Here is a 16,209-nt window from a genome sequence, read left to right on the forward strand (position 1 = left end):
GGGATCAGGTATCAGGCATCAAAGAACATTATATCATTGTGAATGAGGGGGAGTGCGGGGTGAAGACCCAAAGCCCATCTGTAGCCAACTGGAAGGATCTTACATAAGGATCCTTACAGAAGGATTTCAGGGTGCAGTATAGCAACGATGAAACATACAACTTTCTTCTAGTTCTTTAATGCTACCTTCCCCCTACTATCATGACACCAGTTCTACCTTACAAATCTGGCTAGACCAGAGACGTATACTGGTACAGATAAGAACTGGAAACATAGGGAATCCAGGACCGATAAACCCCTCAGGACCAATAATGAGAGTAGCAATACTAGGAGGGGAAAGGGAAGGTGGGGTAGAAAGGGGAAACCGATCACAGGATCTACATATAACCCCCTCCCTGGGGGACAGACAACAGAAAAGTGGGTGAAGGGTGACATCGGACAGTGTAAGACATGAAAAAATAATAGTTTATAAATTATCAAGGTTTGTTAAGGAGGGAGGGTGGGAGAAGGAGGGGCTCAAGTGGAAAGAAAATGTTTTGAGAATGCTGATGGCAACAGATGTACAAATGTGCTTGACAAAACAGATGTATGTATGAATTGTGATGAGTTGTACGAGCCCCCAATAAAATTTAAAAACAACCACCACAACAACAAAAACTTTCTTTTTAAAACAAGTCCTTTAAGTCCTTGCTGGAGTCGCAGCACCATAACTCCCTTTCCAGGGAGCTTGTTAGAAATACAGGATATCAGGCCTCTCCTACAACTACTGAAATAGGATCTGCACTTTTTAACAGATCCCCAAGCAAGTCTTAAGCACATTAAAGTTTGAGAAGCACGGATTAGATACCTGTGATCCAGAACTAAACATTACACTGATTTCCCCAAGAACACCTGCATTTCAACAAGCTGTGAAATGAGGTACTCTCACAACCAGAAGATTTTAAACCAGTTTCTTCTATGAGCAAATCTATGATGCCAAGGCAATTTTAAGAGCTATTGTGCTGGGTCTGCACATATGGAATTTTTCTCTGCTTTTTAAGCTGGGTAAAGAGAAGCCCTACTGAATGATGGAATTTGACAGAGGGATTGAAACACTCTGCACCAGTGCCATCTGGCATGACGGCCCAGGCTAGTTTTTGACGCAGGCCGGTTGGCAGTACACATGACAAACTAGGACACTGAGGGATGTATGTCACTTGTCTTGACTTTGGTGGCTTTGCTTCCAAAGGCAGAAAGGCAGGATTCCTTTTCTAGCAGATAGATCCTGAGTGAGAAGCCTAGGAAGGGTCTTCCCAACTAGCTACTCCTTGTTCTGGAATTGGAGGCCACATACAGTCTCATGCAGTCTGGTGCAGGAGAGGTCTGACTCTTCTCCTTTCCAGACAGGGGTCATATCCTCAGCTCACCCTCTCGTCCTGCTTCTTGCCCTCCTCCGAGTGCTTCTGCAGTGCCACTCTGAGGGACTCTCTGAGGAGCTGCACTTCCACTTCGGAAGCAGAGAGTTTCTTTTCAAGCTCCATCTTTTCTTTGCTCAAGGCGTCAGTCTTCTGTGCAAACTGTGCGCGTAAGAAAGTGTTCTCTCGCTGCAGTTCCTGCCAGAAAGATTCTCAACATGTAACTGTTGCCTGCCTTCACAAGCTCATATATATATTTGACTTATTCCAAGCAGTGATTTTCAAAGGGTGGTCCTACAACTAACAGCATCAGTAACACTTGGAAAATCATTAGAAAGGCAAATTCTTGGGCTCAACTCCCGGACCACCCACTGAATTAGGGTGGGCCCCATAATCTATGCTTTCCCAAGCCCTCTAGGGCAGTGGTTCTCAACCTTCCTAATGCTGCGACCCTTCAACACAGTTCCTCATGTTGTGGTGATCCCCCAACCATAAAATTATTTTTGTTGCTACTTTATACCTGTCATTTTGCTACCGTTATGAATCGGGTGACTCCTGTGAAAGGGTTGTTCGACCCCCAAAGGGGTCACGACCCACAGGTTGAGAACCGCTGCTCTAGGGGATTCTGCCTGACGCTGAAATTTGAGAAACACTGTCTTAAAACAATTACCAGGAGTTTCATATCAGTAGGACAAGGTAGAGAAGACTGGGTCTTAAGTCCCACCTTTTTTCCTTAAGATCTTAGGTTCTTCCTCCCCAGTATTTTTCACCAGCAAATTGGAAGATCCAAGTAGACTTTAGCTAAGGACCTTTCCTACACTAACATTCTGATCCTATGAGATGCAACACCATCTTACTAGGCTCAGGAGATAGCAAAGCCAGTGCTATGTCATTTAATATTCATTCACTCAAAAGTCCAAACAGTCCAGGAGGCTTCTCTTCTAGCTATCAGCACCCAGCCATTTACCTCCGTGTGCACGTGGCTTCCGTCCGCTGCTCCTGCACTGGGGGCAGCAAAACGAGAATGGCTCTAAGTCCTTCAGCATCCTGCAGCTCCCTTCCTTTGGCCTGAGCTGGCATAGCACAGAGCCCTACCTTCCTCGTCGTCTCCAAACAATGTCCCAACACTAAGCCTTGAGGATTTTCACCTGATTCTACCACAAGCTTCGCCTGCCCCATAAGGGCACAGCAGGGGGTGCTTTTTCTTTGAAGGCAGGAGCACCTTACATACTTGGTCCTTTAAAATTTTTCTAGATGACCTAACTGTGCCAAGAATGATGGTCAGCAGAATGCCCTCCTGGCTGACAGTGCTTACCTGCAGCCTCAGCAAGCAGACATCCCCCAAGGGAGCGGGACGGCCCAAGAGGGCACTATGGACTTGTAGTTCGCTCTCTCGCACTCTCTGTTCCAGCTGCGAGATGTGTTTCCGTTGCCTGCAAGAACAAGTAGAATTGGGTTTAGGGTCTTGATGTTAGTCTGCTTGTAATATAAGCCCCTCCCCAACTTTCCTTTGAGGGGCTCTAGTGGCACAACGGTCGGGTCAAGTGCTTGGCTTCTAACAAAGGTCGTCAATGGTGCAAACACAAGTCACTCTATAGGAGCAAAGACCTGGTGGTGACTCCCATAAAGATCTACACTCCAGGAACCCTTTGGGGCCATGAGTCGGAATCGACTCTGGCAGTTTCTTCGAAAGACGGCCCAAGTCACATGACATAAGCCAAGACTGTGGGTTACAGAGGCACCGTTTTGCTGAAGGATGAAGAGCAAATGGCAAAGCTGACTGGGAACATGAGCAAAGATCAGCTGCAGTGAAGCAGCTGCCCACTCAGGCAGCCCCTAGGGCCACTGCAGAGAACTACAAGTGGCCTGCCAGATACATGACTCGTCTGCTTATCAACCCACTTCTACCATCCGGCAAGGCTTGGGCACCAGCAGAGGGCCACACACTACCCTTGGGAAAACCTCAGTGGGAGCTGGGAAAGCAGAGGCTGGTCTTGCGGCACCCCATGCCCTCTTACTTGTCAATGAGGAGCTCCTTCTCCTTCAGGTGGTGTTCATTACTGTTCAGGATACTGATCCACTGTGCTGGCTCCAAAGTGGGCAGCGAAGGAACAAAAGCCGCGGGATGGTGGCACAGAGCTCCGTTCTGAAGCTAGAAGACAAGCAGGTTCAAGAGGTGGTTTGACCCGGACCTACAGGCGCCTGACAACACCTGAGCAACACCAAGTTCTGCAATCAGACTGTTTGGGTCAGTCTGAGCAGGTCCAGCGTTTATGAAATAATTTTAGCTCTGATGTACAACTCGAAAGAACCTGCCGCCCAGGAGGCTTCTGCCAGCTGGACACTCCCTGCTCCAAAAGGCTCCAGTTTCTAAAAACAGGCCAGTTATCTTTCAGTATCTAGCAACAGAAGCAACCAGAAGTTAAGATGTCCTTACAAGCCAGGGGAGGGGAATAGGAGTTTTCTATTGTTTTGTGACATTTGTTGAAGTTTTCTCAATGTAAGAGGGCTCTCCCCACACTTCCTACTTGAGTTCCCTGTTCCCATTTGTCTGCTTCTCCTATTCTTTCCTGCCTTCTGAGCTTTGTTTTGAGCAAACGTCCTTCTGGTCTTACATGGCTCGAGATGTCAGTTCCTCCCATGTGCTCTTGTTCCCTTTATAGGATTAAAACACAAACAGCACAGTGGGCAAGAACACAGGGTTAGGTTAAAGACGATTTTTATATCCTAGCTCTGCGATCCTGGACATAGACCACTTATTCTAAGAACCTGGTGAGTTTGTACGTTTCCCTCCTCAGGGTGCTGGGAAGATTACATAAGATTGCACGTGAAAGTCCTTGCCTAATGACTGGGAGGTAGGAAGTGCACAATCAGGATTGGCCTCTGCCTTTCCCTCCTACCTCCCTCCCTCTCTACAGTGGAGAATCTATCTGCTTTAGACAGATTGCAAGGTCAATAAGCTACAAGTCAGTCTTCATTTCCATCAACTTCATTTGCTCTTACAAACTATACTTTCTTTATATATATGACAAAGGCAATATAGCTACAAGATCCAAGGAAAGAAGAGCCTCTACCTGCATCTGCTCCATTTGTAAACGGATCAACTCCAGCTGCTGCCGACAAGTGCTGAGCTCACAGGATTGCTCACGGGGATGCCAAGGGTCAGGACTCGGCAGCCATACCTGAGAGGGTAGAGGTTTGGAGAGCCCAGGAGCCGGCTGCAGTCCCAAAGGAAGCAGCCCAGTGCTGCTCGGGTGCGGTCCATTCCGCTCACACACTGAGCCACTGCCTGGTGCCTTCTTGGACTCAGGTAATCCTTTGTACAGCTCCTTGTTTGAGTCCGCTCTTGGATTGTGGAAGTGGACTCGGTAGTGGGGATCTGAATAGAGTGTCTCCATGATCGTTGATTGATTGAGGGTGGCCTCCATGTTGGGAGCCTCAAACTTCCTCACCTCTTTCTCTCTCTCATGGCCCACTGCTGGAAACCAGGACTGCTCAACTCCGTTTTCTCCAGCAGCCCCACAAAGATACAGCAGATCTCTCGACAGAGCTGGGCCACGCTTCACTGTTGCCAGGTCTCCATTTCTCGTCATCCCCACACTTCCAGCTGACCCTGACAAAGGCGGTTTGGAGGACGAGGGGCCAGGAGGTAAAGAACTTGGCTTGGCAGGAGAGGTCCCCAAAGTAGAAGGCATCACATGGGCTGTTGGAATGGTTACGTGATTTTTGATGGGCTGGAAAGAAGGGCTGCTACTTGAGCTGCAAAAATCTGCAAAGAGAATAGTCTTCCATAAGCCAACTTTGAAACAGCAAGCTTTCTTGAGTTTGGCTGCAACGCCAGATGTTCTCTGCCTGAGACCGGGCAGAGGGCACTATCGTTAGAAGAGTCAGGCAAAAAGGCACAGCAACCTAACAGGGAGATGTGTATTCCAAAATCTCAAATGACACCAAGTTCACAAAAGTACAACCAACAAAAGGCAACCCTGGCTTCACTTTCGTGTACTGGAGTAAAAATATCCCGGCAGTCAACAAAGCTGGAAACCAAACTATTCAACAAAACAAAACAAAACAAAAACTACTTACTTAAAGGAAATGTATTAGGTCCTACACTTCTGGAAGATGGACAACTCTGAGCTATATTCCAATCTGATAAAAATCCACTTTCCAAGGGCTGCCAGAGCCCAGCAAAGGTGAGCAATGAGTTGAAACTATCTCCAAAGAGTAAGACGAACGTGTTCGGCCTCCAGGGCAGGGAATATGGCATCTGAGCCAGGGCTCTGGTCTCTCTCCTCCCACCCCAGACCTGACTTTAGGAGGTTATTCTTAGTAACGCTCAGGTTTCACTCGAGCAGTGAGCACTCCCAAGTGGGCACACACTAAAATCCACTCTTTTCTTTTTGGCTTTTCACACTTGTTCCACTGTTGGTATCTATGATTTTATTTTGTATTAATAAATCACTTTATTTGGGGCTCATATATAACCCATACATCCATATCAAGTGGACATGTACAAATGTTGCCATCAACAATTTCAAGACTCTTCGTGAGCCCTCTGACATCAGCTCCTCTTAAGGCCCTCCCGCCACCCTTCTCGCAAACCCTTAATATAATATGTATTATTATTTACATGTATAGTACACTGCCCATTCTATCCCTTCACCTACAATCCTGGTATCCATGCCCCTCGAGGGGGGAGGTGTCTAACTATGGTTTTTAACTTTTCCTTTAAACTGGGTTTGCTTCCTTTGACTCCTGCCTGGTCTTGGGAGAGGCCCTGCTGAACTTCATATTTTTACCTATTTCTAGCTTTCAAGCGCTGCCCTGAGGAACACTACAAGATCATAGAACCACCGTGTCAGGGTAGTGACTGCAAACAAATGACAAGACAGGAATGTGAGACTAAAACTATCTGTCCTTTTCCAAACACATCTACTTTTTAAAAATCATTTTACTGGGGGTTCTTACAACATTCCATATATCAACTATATCAAGCACATTTGTACATATGTTGCCATCCTCATTTTGTAAACATTTATTTCTGTTTGAGCCCTTGGTATCAGCTCTTCTTTTTTCCCTCGGGACCCCTTGATAAATTATAAATTGTTTTCATTTTTTAAAAAATTTAATCATTTTATTGGGGGCTTGTACAACTTTTATGACAATACATACATACATCCATTGGGTCAAGCACATTGTACATTTGTTGCTATCATCATTCTCAAAACATTTGCTTTCTACTTGAGCCCTTGGTATCAGCTCATTTTTTTCCCCCCTCCCTCCCCATGTTTTCTTATCTTACACTGACCACTTTCTCCCTTCACCCACATTTCTGTTGTTCATCCCCCTGGGGGAAGCAGATTGTGCACCAATCATTGCGTGTTCTCCCTTCGTCCCCTCCTTCCCCCAACCTTTCCCCTACCCTCCTGGTATTGCTACTCCCATTTCTGTTCCTGAGGGGTTTATCTGACCTGGATTCCGCGTGTTGTGAGCTCTTATCTGTACCAGTATACAAGCTCCGGTCTAGCCAGAATTGAAAGGCAGGAATGGGGTCATGGTAGTGGAGGGTGAGGAAGCTTCAAAGAACCAGAGGAGTATTGTGTGTTTCATCGGTGTTACACTGTGCCTCGGATGACTCATCCCTTCCTTGTGACCCTTCTGTGAGGGGATGTCCTACTGTCTACACATGGGTTTTGGGTCTCTGCTCCAAGCCCCGTCATTATCAACAATATGTTTTTTTGTTGTTTGGATCTTTCGGTGCCTGTTACCTGATTCCATCCACACCTCATGATGGCACAGGCTGGTGTGCTTCTTCCACGTGGGCTTGTGGCGTCTCTGCTAGATGCAGCTTGTTTGCTTATGCCCCCATTTTGTCTTCAGTCATCATCTGGAGGGGCGCATCATAGAATGCCAGACTGTTACAACAAAGTGTTCTTGTGTTGAGGGAGGGCTTGAGCAGAGGCCCAAAGTCTGTCCATTTCCTCAATGTATTGCCATATAAATATATGTACATAGGCCAAAATCTATTTTTATGCATTAATATATTTACCTAAGTGTACACCGATGTTTATATATGTATCCATAGCTTTGCTTCCTAGATCTTTCCTCTGTTTCCTTTTACCTTCCTCCTGCCCCACCATCTTCTGCCTCTTAGTAATTCCTCTCAGCTAGATTGCTGTTGTTCCAACTACGGAATCTCTACATTCTCCTCATTGCTGCTTTTAATACTCTAGTTGTTCCCGTCCATGGCGTTGCTTGCTCACGGCTCCTTTCCCAGTTCCCCCCAGAACTGTGAGTCTGTTGCTTTCTCCTCAGGCTTGCTTCCTTGCCTTATCTTATATTGGTGGGCAAAGCAACAATAACCGAGACAAAACAAAAGCAAAATGAAAAAGCATACATAATTCCCGGCCTGTCCACTGACCTTTACGACTATCTCCCCACCAGTCCTGGAGGGTTCCGGGAACCGCCCCTCCTAGTCTGAAGTCTATTTTGGCGGCTCCTCAGGAGTGACTTTCCTTTGCTCCCGCCAAACACATCTACCTTGAAGAGTAGGCCACTCTTCTGTTTCTCTATTTCTTAAACACCAACCACATCAGCTAACAAGGTGACAGATATTATAACTTTTCCAGAATTGTAAGTATTGATCAGGTATGGTCTTCTCATTAGTTTTACCCAGCCACACTATAGTTTATAATATGTAGAATACTTAATTTTACAGGGACAGTAACACTTTTGATTGCAGAAGGGATGGTAAGACTGTTAAAAGTCGGGAGACTAGAGTCTGACAACTAGCTGTGAGACATTTGGCATATTATTTACGCCCTCATGGAATTTTTATTTTTCACCAGCAAAGAGGAGCTGGATTTAGTGATTTTTAAAGTTCTCTCTATCTCAGTACTCATGATTAATTCTACTCAGCATTTACTGATCATCACCTCACATACACATAGTTGTCAAACTATAAAAATTAAGTGCCAGGATATCTAAGAGTCAATATCATTAATAGAGATTTGGGTGTTCATTCCTTTTATTTTCCCCCAAACGTTTCTAAATGACTCTTTTTAGACTAGGTTTACTGGGATCTAATTTACATACCACACAATGTAGCCATATAAAGTAATATTTTCAGGACTGTGCGACCACCACCATCATCACTGCTTTCAGCCTCCCCAAAGAAACCCTTTACTCTTTAGCATCCTCATGGTCCCCAACCCCCCCAGTGCCAAGCAACCACTCCTCCATGATCTGTCTCTACAGACTGGCCTATGCTGGGCATTTCATATAAATTAAAAAAAAAATACACATACCCGCACACATAGATAAATAGGCAGGCTTCCACTTTTTAAAAAACATCTTCTACGCTCATATATTTTGTAGCTTGTACCAGCACATTTCTCTTTATAGGTGGGCAACATTTCATTATATCTGTCACATTTTATTTATCAGTTGATGAACATTTGTTATTTCTACTTCTTTGACTATCATAATATATCTGCGAACATTCATGTAAAAGTTTTATGTGGAAGTATGAATACTTCTTTTTAGTATACCTATGAGTAGAATTGTTGGGCCAAACAGCACCACTCAATGTATACAGGTTCCAATTTCTCTAAGTATTTGCCAATACAGCCATCCTAGTGGGTATGCATAGGTATGTTTTCCATTCACAGTATCCAAGGTTATTAGTTTTATAGCTTTATTAAAGTCATTCACTCACTTTGAAATTTGTAAACGGAAAAATATTTCATAGGGGTTTCAAGTGTAGTAATGAAATAATATAATAAAATTAGCTAATCACCAAAGTATCCAATAATGGTATTTAATTATTATCATTAGATCTTCTGCCCTCTAGGGACTTAAATATAACAGAGGGGAAAAATAAATATACTTGTAAAATATTGTCTGGCAGTTCTTAATTAAGGATCAAAAACAGGAGGCAGAGCCCCGACAATGTAAGACTGCAAGAGAAGGAGGTCAGAAAGGGGTGGAAGGAATGGAGGAAGCTGTAGGATGGCACCAGATCTTGAATAAGAGTCGAATATCAGGGAGGGAGGATCAGAGGAGGTGGGACTAACACAACTTAAAGATGGGGGAAAAGGGCAAGACTGGTTTTTAAAACTGCACACTTTCCTAACAGTGTGACAACAGAGCAGGCCGGGACAAGGTCCCCAGTGACTGTGGGTAATAGGTTTCATTGGGAAGGGGAAGGCCAGAGTACAAAGAAGTGAGGCCTCTGAATTTCACCCTTCAAGTAATGGGAACAATTGAGAACTTGCAGGAAAGAGAAACTATGTGAAATCAAGCTTTTAACAAGATTAATCTGGCAACAGGGGGAAAAGACTTGAGGGTGAAAAAACCTGTTAAAGTTGTTTCCGTTGGGACAAACAGTGGACACAAAGAGCAGTCAACTGCATGTGAGCAGCATGGTTGTCACCGGAGTGAACTGTGTTCCCCAGATGTCATGTGAGTTAGGGTTGACAGAGAGCCCCTCTCCTAGGGCTGACACTCGGCATTTGGACCGTCAGCATCCTACACTCTGAGAACAGATCTGGTCATTAAGGCACCCACTTACACAATGGTGAAGGAAGAATCCAGCAGACTCCTTGAAAGAATGAACTGACCTTACAGATATTCTGAAACTATCTTAATCTAGAAATAACAAACCACCTAGAACACGATCTGCAAAGTATAATATACATTAGTAATCAGACGAGATCGGGCATGTTCAGGGTGGTATGGCCGTAGACCATTAGTAAGCAAACCAGTAATCCACACTTACCCTCTGCAATATCTGAGCATGACGTGCCAATGGCTGTGTCCCCACTGTCAGCTACACTTGAACAGCGGCTAAAACGGCTCCGAAAGGGCTCGGAGATAACTGGGGTCTGCCATTCAGTCACCAGAGAACTGCCCTTTTGAATCACACTGGGACCTGAAACAAGAGACATATCCCACCTTTGATGTGAACCAGCTGATAAAACCCCAAAAGATCACGTAATGAAGAAAAAAAAAAAATCTCAAATCTATGTGAGAATAACAGCACCCAACCTCTTTCTCTCCCGGTTTAATTTCAGCTACTCTGAGCGAGTTAATTTAAATGTAAAGAGCATGAGAGGTGAGAATATACAAGGATAGAATCCAGGAGTAATTCTTATTATCAGATGCCACATCACTTTACAAACATGATTCACCTACCTACTTACTGAAAATGATCACCCACGTTTTAGAGGACACTTGAGATTTGAGTTCAGGTCTTTCTGATCCCAACACACATTCTTTCCTTTGGCAAAGTTGGCTTTTTAATGGGTACTTTTGTCATTCTGAGCATGACAGTTCTTCAGTGTGGAATTCATGCGTTACAGGATGGACCTACATCCACTAGCTGCCAACAGCAAGCCTTATCCCACCCCACAATCATGTGACAATCACAAATACTGCTAATAGGGCGCTCGATTCAGCTGAAAACCACCACTTGATTAAAGCAAGGTATCATCAAGGTGACTTTTAAAAGTCAATGTGAACCTAATTCAATGTTAGGGGTGAGGAGTCAACATGAAAAACTTTTAAGACTTTACTTTGAGGGCAATGTAAAAAAGATGCTAAAATTTCAGAGCAAGTTTAAGACTAAAAACAAAAACACAATTGATAAAATTTGACTTTATTGACTTTTTATAGTTCTTTGAAGGTTGACAGGTAGAAGTATTCAATACTCAATTTACTAACATGCTGGCAAAAACTTCCACTGAAATGAAATTAAAGCAAAGGTTTCAATTCAAACTAATTTTTAAAAACTAGATTTAGATTTCTAAGTTGCATCTGATGATCCATGGAAACAACAACAAAGGGAATAAACCCCAAACCACAGCCATCAAGGCAATTCTGGCGCACAGCCACCCTGCGAGACACACTTGAATCGTCTCTTCGGATTGTCAAGACTCAGTCTTTACAGGAGCAGGCAGCCTCAGCTGTCTTCCTTGGAGTGGGGAGTGGATTTGAACTGCTAATCTTTCATCCAGCAGACCAACACATAACCCAGTAGGACACCAGGGCCCCTTATCACTGCTCTCGAGTGAATTCCAACTCAGATCCTGTGGGGCAGTTGGATTTCCCAAACTTTCTCATCTTTACTGGAGCAGCTGGGGGGTTCAAAATGCTGACCAGGCAGTTCGCAACTAGACGCACAGTCCCCTATACCACAGGGCTGCTTGTTGTTGTTGTTAGGTGCTGTCTAGATGGCTCCGCCTCTTACCGACCTCATGCACAACAGAACGAAATATGCCTATGCCATCCTCACAACTGTCCCTAACAAAAAAAGAAACAAAAATAGAAGTACCGGTAGGTTAAAAAGATGGGAGAAGCACTAAGTTTGTAAGAAAGGCAGAAGAAAGTGGTTTGGGTTCAAAGATAATTTGTTTCCCACTACATCAAAGAGTCTGTAGAAGCACATTTTAAAATTTTAACTCAAACTGATATTTTATAGAGAATCAGTAGTTTCTATTACATGATAAAGATGAAGGATTGCAGCCTTCAATATTGATTATAACTCAATGTAAAGAAAACCAAATTTTGTTGGAATCCACAATCAGTGCTCATGGAAGCAGCAGTTGAGCAATCAAATAACCCATTGCATTGGGTTGTGGATCCCAACAAAATTTGTTTCTTTTTTTGTTAGTTTTACTTCTATTTTTTATTGAAGGCAAACTGAGGTCACAAGCAAAATTTGTCCAATTTACATATATGCAGTCATCTGTAATAATTTCTAATATAAGACATAACCAGCAATCACAGCTAGATTGGTGTGAGATTAACTAGTTACTGAGTTGGTCTAATTCTAGCCAATGGCAAGGAAATTTGAGCTCTTTGTGAGTCTATATGGTTTTATCTCACAACAATTAGATAAGTCTTTTAAAATAGTGGAAATTGAACATGGTCTGTATCACCATGTTCCCAGCCTTCCTACTAGAAACACATCCTACTATTATGACTAATCTTTCATTCTTCACCTCTACCACATTTCCATCCACTCACTCCATATTTACATATACTTACTGTGGTAATAATTTCTTTTTTTAAGAATTAACACCAAACTACTCCCCAGGAGTTGGAGATGGAAAAAGTCCCAAACATCCAACTCCTGCAGGATGGTCTGATCTATTTGTCCTTTGGTATATTCCCTCCCACCTCGGGGTTCTGTGAATTGCTGCGATGTTCCACAGAAGGCACGAGAGGTCTCGGAATGTCTCTTACGATGGAGGGTAACAGTTCTATCCAAAGGTCAGGCAAGGGTGAGCCAGATGCTAAGGCCAGAGGACGCACACCACTCCTGGTTCTTACCAGTGATGAGATCACACCCCTTGCTTCTCATTGGGCTCACTTTATACACCGAAAGATGGCATTGCAGGGAATCCTGCTCACAATTACTCACAGGCAAATCCTATCAGTATCCTCCTCCACAGAAGCCTCTTACCAGACCCATGTAGGGAAAGGTTGTTTGGTAGGAGTTACATGGTACAAATGTAATAAATCTCTTCCCCACCCCTGGACTATATCTTACCTATGTATATGTGACCTGGAATGCATCTTATTTGTGTGTATATTATGCAGGATGTTTCCTGTAAGCACTGACCTCCTACTAATCTTAAATCAGCCTGGCTTTTTCCCAGGCCACTGCAAAGTTTTCTTTCTTCTCTCAGCTGTCGTAGATAATTCCTAACATCCACTGTAAGTAATAGTAACTAAGACCACCATGAAACAAAGAGTTCCCACTCTCTACACTGAGGTCAGAATACAATCTTAGCCCATTCCTGTTTTGTTACCAGATAGTGCCCTCCAAAAACGGGACCACACCTACAAGCGTATGAAACCCAGAATTATTACACAGCACGTAAAGGACCCTAGTAACTTCGTATAACTCACTTACGCTTATTTCAGAAGCCCTCGTGGTTTAACAGTTAAGTGCTTCGGCGCTAACAGCAAGGTCAGCAATTTGAACCCACAGCTTCTCTGTGGGACAAAGATCAGTCTGTTTCAGTACAGATTAACAGTCTTGGAAACCCCTTGGGGGAATTCTACTCTGTCCTAGAGAGTTTCTGAGTTTAAATAGATGTGACAGCACTGAGGTTTTATGCTTATTTCAAATTTTAAGTTTGAAAGCTGAATTTTTTTGGTGCTATGCTTTATCTTATCAATAGCATCTTTATCAAATACTAAGACTATTATTACTTTGAACGAGAGACTCCTGAAGAAAAAGAAAGCTACAAGAAAGGCAGTTGAGCTTTGCTAGAATTACTACATCACCACAAATGTGCACTGTGTGTTTGTACTCCAAAACCCAAACCCAAAGCCACTGCCATCAAGCTGATTCCTACAGGGCCGCACAGAACTGCCCTTTGTATTGCACGGTTGCAGGCCTATATGGGCGCAGAAAGCCTCGTCTGTGGTTGTCAGTCCAACTGTTAACTCACTATGCCACCAGAGCGCCTCATAACTCATAGGAAGCTGCATACAAGAGTGCCTGACACACACACACACACACACACACACACACACACACACACACACACACAAAAGAGTGCCTGGCACTCCACAGACCTTTAATAAATATTTGCTGAATGCTGGCTGACCTGATTCAACAGGTTTAACAACAGCCTGTTACAAGCAAAGCAGTGTGCCTCGGAGGATATAACAGAGGACTGCTATTAAAGCACAGTGGGATCTAAATTTAAATAAAACAAACTCTTCATTAAATAAGATGTATCCCCCTCTTTTCACAAATGCCCTAGCATTCAGTTATTTTTCTAAATGCTACTTCCTATCTGAAATATGCCATATGTACCTTTTTATACTTCATATATCTACTGAGGTTTCAAAATCTTGTGAAACCATGCTCGAGATAAATTTCAAGTTCTACTGAAAACACAAGGATTGTTGGCATTCACAGGAATTCTGATCTTTGTAGGCTGCCAGATGACTGACCCACACAGAGGACTACAAAGACATCATAGAACACAGTAATTTATGCCGTGTTTGTCTGCTTTCAAATGGAAATAGTTCCAAGTCACTCTGTTCTGATCCTCCCCTCCCAATCATGTGGTCTTGATGGAAGCCATACAGAACCAGAGATAAATAACTGTTCCCCCGTTTTTCTATGCAATGTAGTTTCAGTGTATTTTTGTTCTCTATAGCGAGCAACTACTTTCTTGGTGTTTTAAACTATTTAAAAAAAATTCTATTTCAGAGAATGCTTGTCTGTTCAGTATTCCCCTTAAAAAACTTGACTCACCTGGTGAATTGGCCTGGGAGAGTCTCTCACTTGGGTACTTCTCCTGCATGGCCATCACAGTTTTCTGAGCCAACTGTAGAAGGAAGAATCATTTAGCTCTCTCCAGTATTTTTCAGTTCCCTCTAACACAGTTCCCATTCAACAGCAACTGACCAGGCCATAAAGGATATTCAGATATTCTTCCATATGTATTTTCTCTAAAGCAATATATTTTTTAAAGCAAAAGAACACCCAATGCTCCACACATCTTTCTTTTCCTAAATAGGGAAAATCTAAAATCAGACAGAGGTTCGCCAATAATGATACAATTTAGTCCTAGAATTCTTCTAATTACTGCAAAATTAAAATATATTACTTTTGATGAACACATCTTTGCCCTGGATCTTCTTAGCAATGGATAAGTAAAACAAAGACTAATAAATCAAATCAATAGCATCAATTATAAGCAACATAAGACCAATTTCCCAATTTCTTCAGTAATGAAAGTTAATCATGATACACAGAAATTAATAAAACTTTTGGTAATAAGAAGAACCCCAGCTGGGAGCATGGACCTGTTCTCCCCTCATCCCTTAAAACAATTATTTATTCTACAGCAAGCACACACAGTCGTAAAACTAATTCCAACTCATGGTGACCCTAGAGGGCAGAATGGCGCTGCTGTAATGACTTCGAAGGCTGCAAGTCTGTAAGAAAACTGCCACGCGTTTCCCCATGAAGTAACTGGTGGGCTCACACTGCCCACCTCTCAGTTAGCAATCAACCCGCATAGCCGCTGTGCCACCAGGGCTTTTCCCACTTAACAATTCCAAAACTGGAACCCTTAGTAGTAGATGTGGAGAATTCAGCAGGAGTATATACTGTATATACTCATGTATAAGCCAAGTTTTTCAGCATTTAAAAAAAATCATTTTATTGGGGGCTCGTCTGCATCTCACAATCCATGCATACATCCACTGTGTTCAGCACATTTGCAGCCATCATTCTCAAAACATTTGCTTTCTACTTGAGCCCTTGGTATCAGCTCATTTTCCCCTCCCTCCCCACTCCCCACTCATGAACCCTTGATAATTTAAACTTATTTTGTCATATCTTACACTGCCCGATGTCTCCCTTCACCCACTTTTCTGTTGTCCATCCCCCAGAGAGGAAGTTATATGTCCTTTCCCAGAGACTGGTGTCTCCTAATAGTATGTCCAAAGTACGTGAGACAAAAGACACCCTCTTCTACCTAAAGGGGCATTTTCTAGATGTACTTCTTCCAAGATAAATTTGTTTGTCCTGGCAGTCCACAATATTTTCAATATTCTTCACCAAAAACATAATTCAAATGTATCAATTTTTTTTACTTTTCTTTTTTAAAAAAATCATTTTATTGGGTTCATACAGCTCTTATCACAATCCATACATTCATCCATTGTGTCAAGCACATATGTACATTTGTTGCCATCATCAATCTCAAAACATTTGCCTTCTACTTGAGCCCTTAATATCGGCTGCTCATTTTCCCCCTCCTTCTCCCCTCCCCCTCCCTCAT

At 43.2% G+C, this 16,209-nt stretch overlaps 1 protein-coding gene across 5 annotated transcripts in view; it reads right to left on the reverse strand.

The window, feature by feature from the left end:
* CEP85 (centrosomal protein 85) overlaps nucleotides 1–16,209 on the reverse strand; it is a 40,441-nt gene that overhangs the window by 12,993 nt on the left and 11,239 nt on the right. For 2 of the 5 annotated variants that reach the window (XM_004705087.2, XM_045299013.1), the window contains exons 2-7: nucleotides 14,673–14,745; nucleotides 10,170–10,322; nucleotides 4,468–5,162; nucleotides 3,412–3,545; nucleotides 2,709–2,826; nucleotides 1,406–1,591 (exon numbers count right to left, since the gene is read on the reverse strand). In XM_004705087.2, the coding sequence (XP_004705144.1) occupies nucleotides 1,406–1,591; nucleotides 2,709–2,826; nucleotides 3,412–3,545; nucleotides 4,468–5,162; nucleotides 10,170–10,322; nucleotides 14,673–14,727 (1,341 nt within the window). In that variant the 5' untranslated portion in view covers nucleotides 14,728–14,745. Of the gene's footprint in view, nucleotides 1–1,405; nucleotides 1,592–2,708; nucleotides 2,827–3,411; nucleotides 3,546–4,467; nucleotides 5,163–5,476; nucleotides 5,586–10,169; nucleotides 10,323–14,672; nucleotides 14,746–16,209 lie in introns of those variants that run through there. The other 3 variants (XM_045299014.1, XM_013005372.2, XM_045299015.1) reach the window with 3 other exon arrangements.

This window comes from Echinops telfairi, unplaced genomic scaffold (genome assembly GCF_000313985.2).
Source record: "Echinops telfairi isolate 266 unplaced genomic scaffold, ASM31398v2 ScPeMD7_7457;HRSCAF=8495, whole genome shotgun sequence".
Taxonomy (NCBI): Eukaryota; Metazoa; Chordata; class Mammalia; order Afrosoricida; family Tenrecidae; genus Echinops; species Echinops telfairi.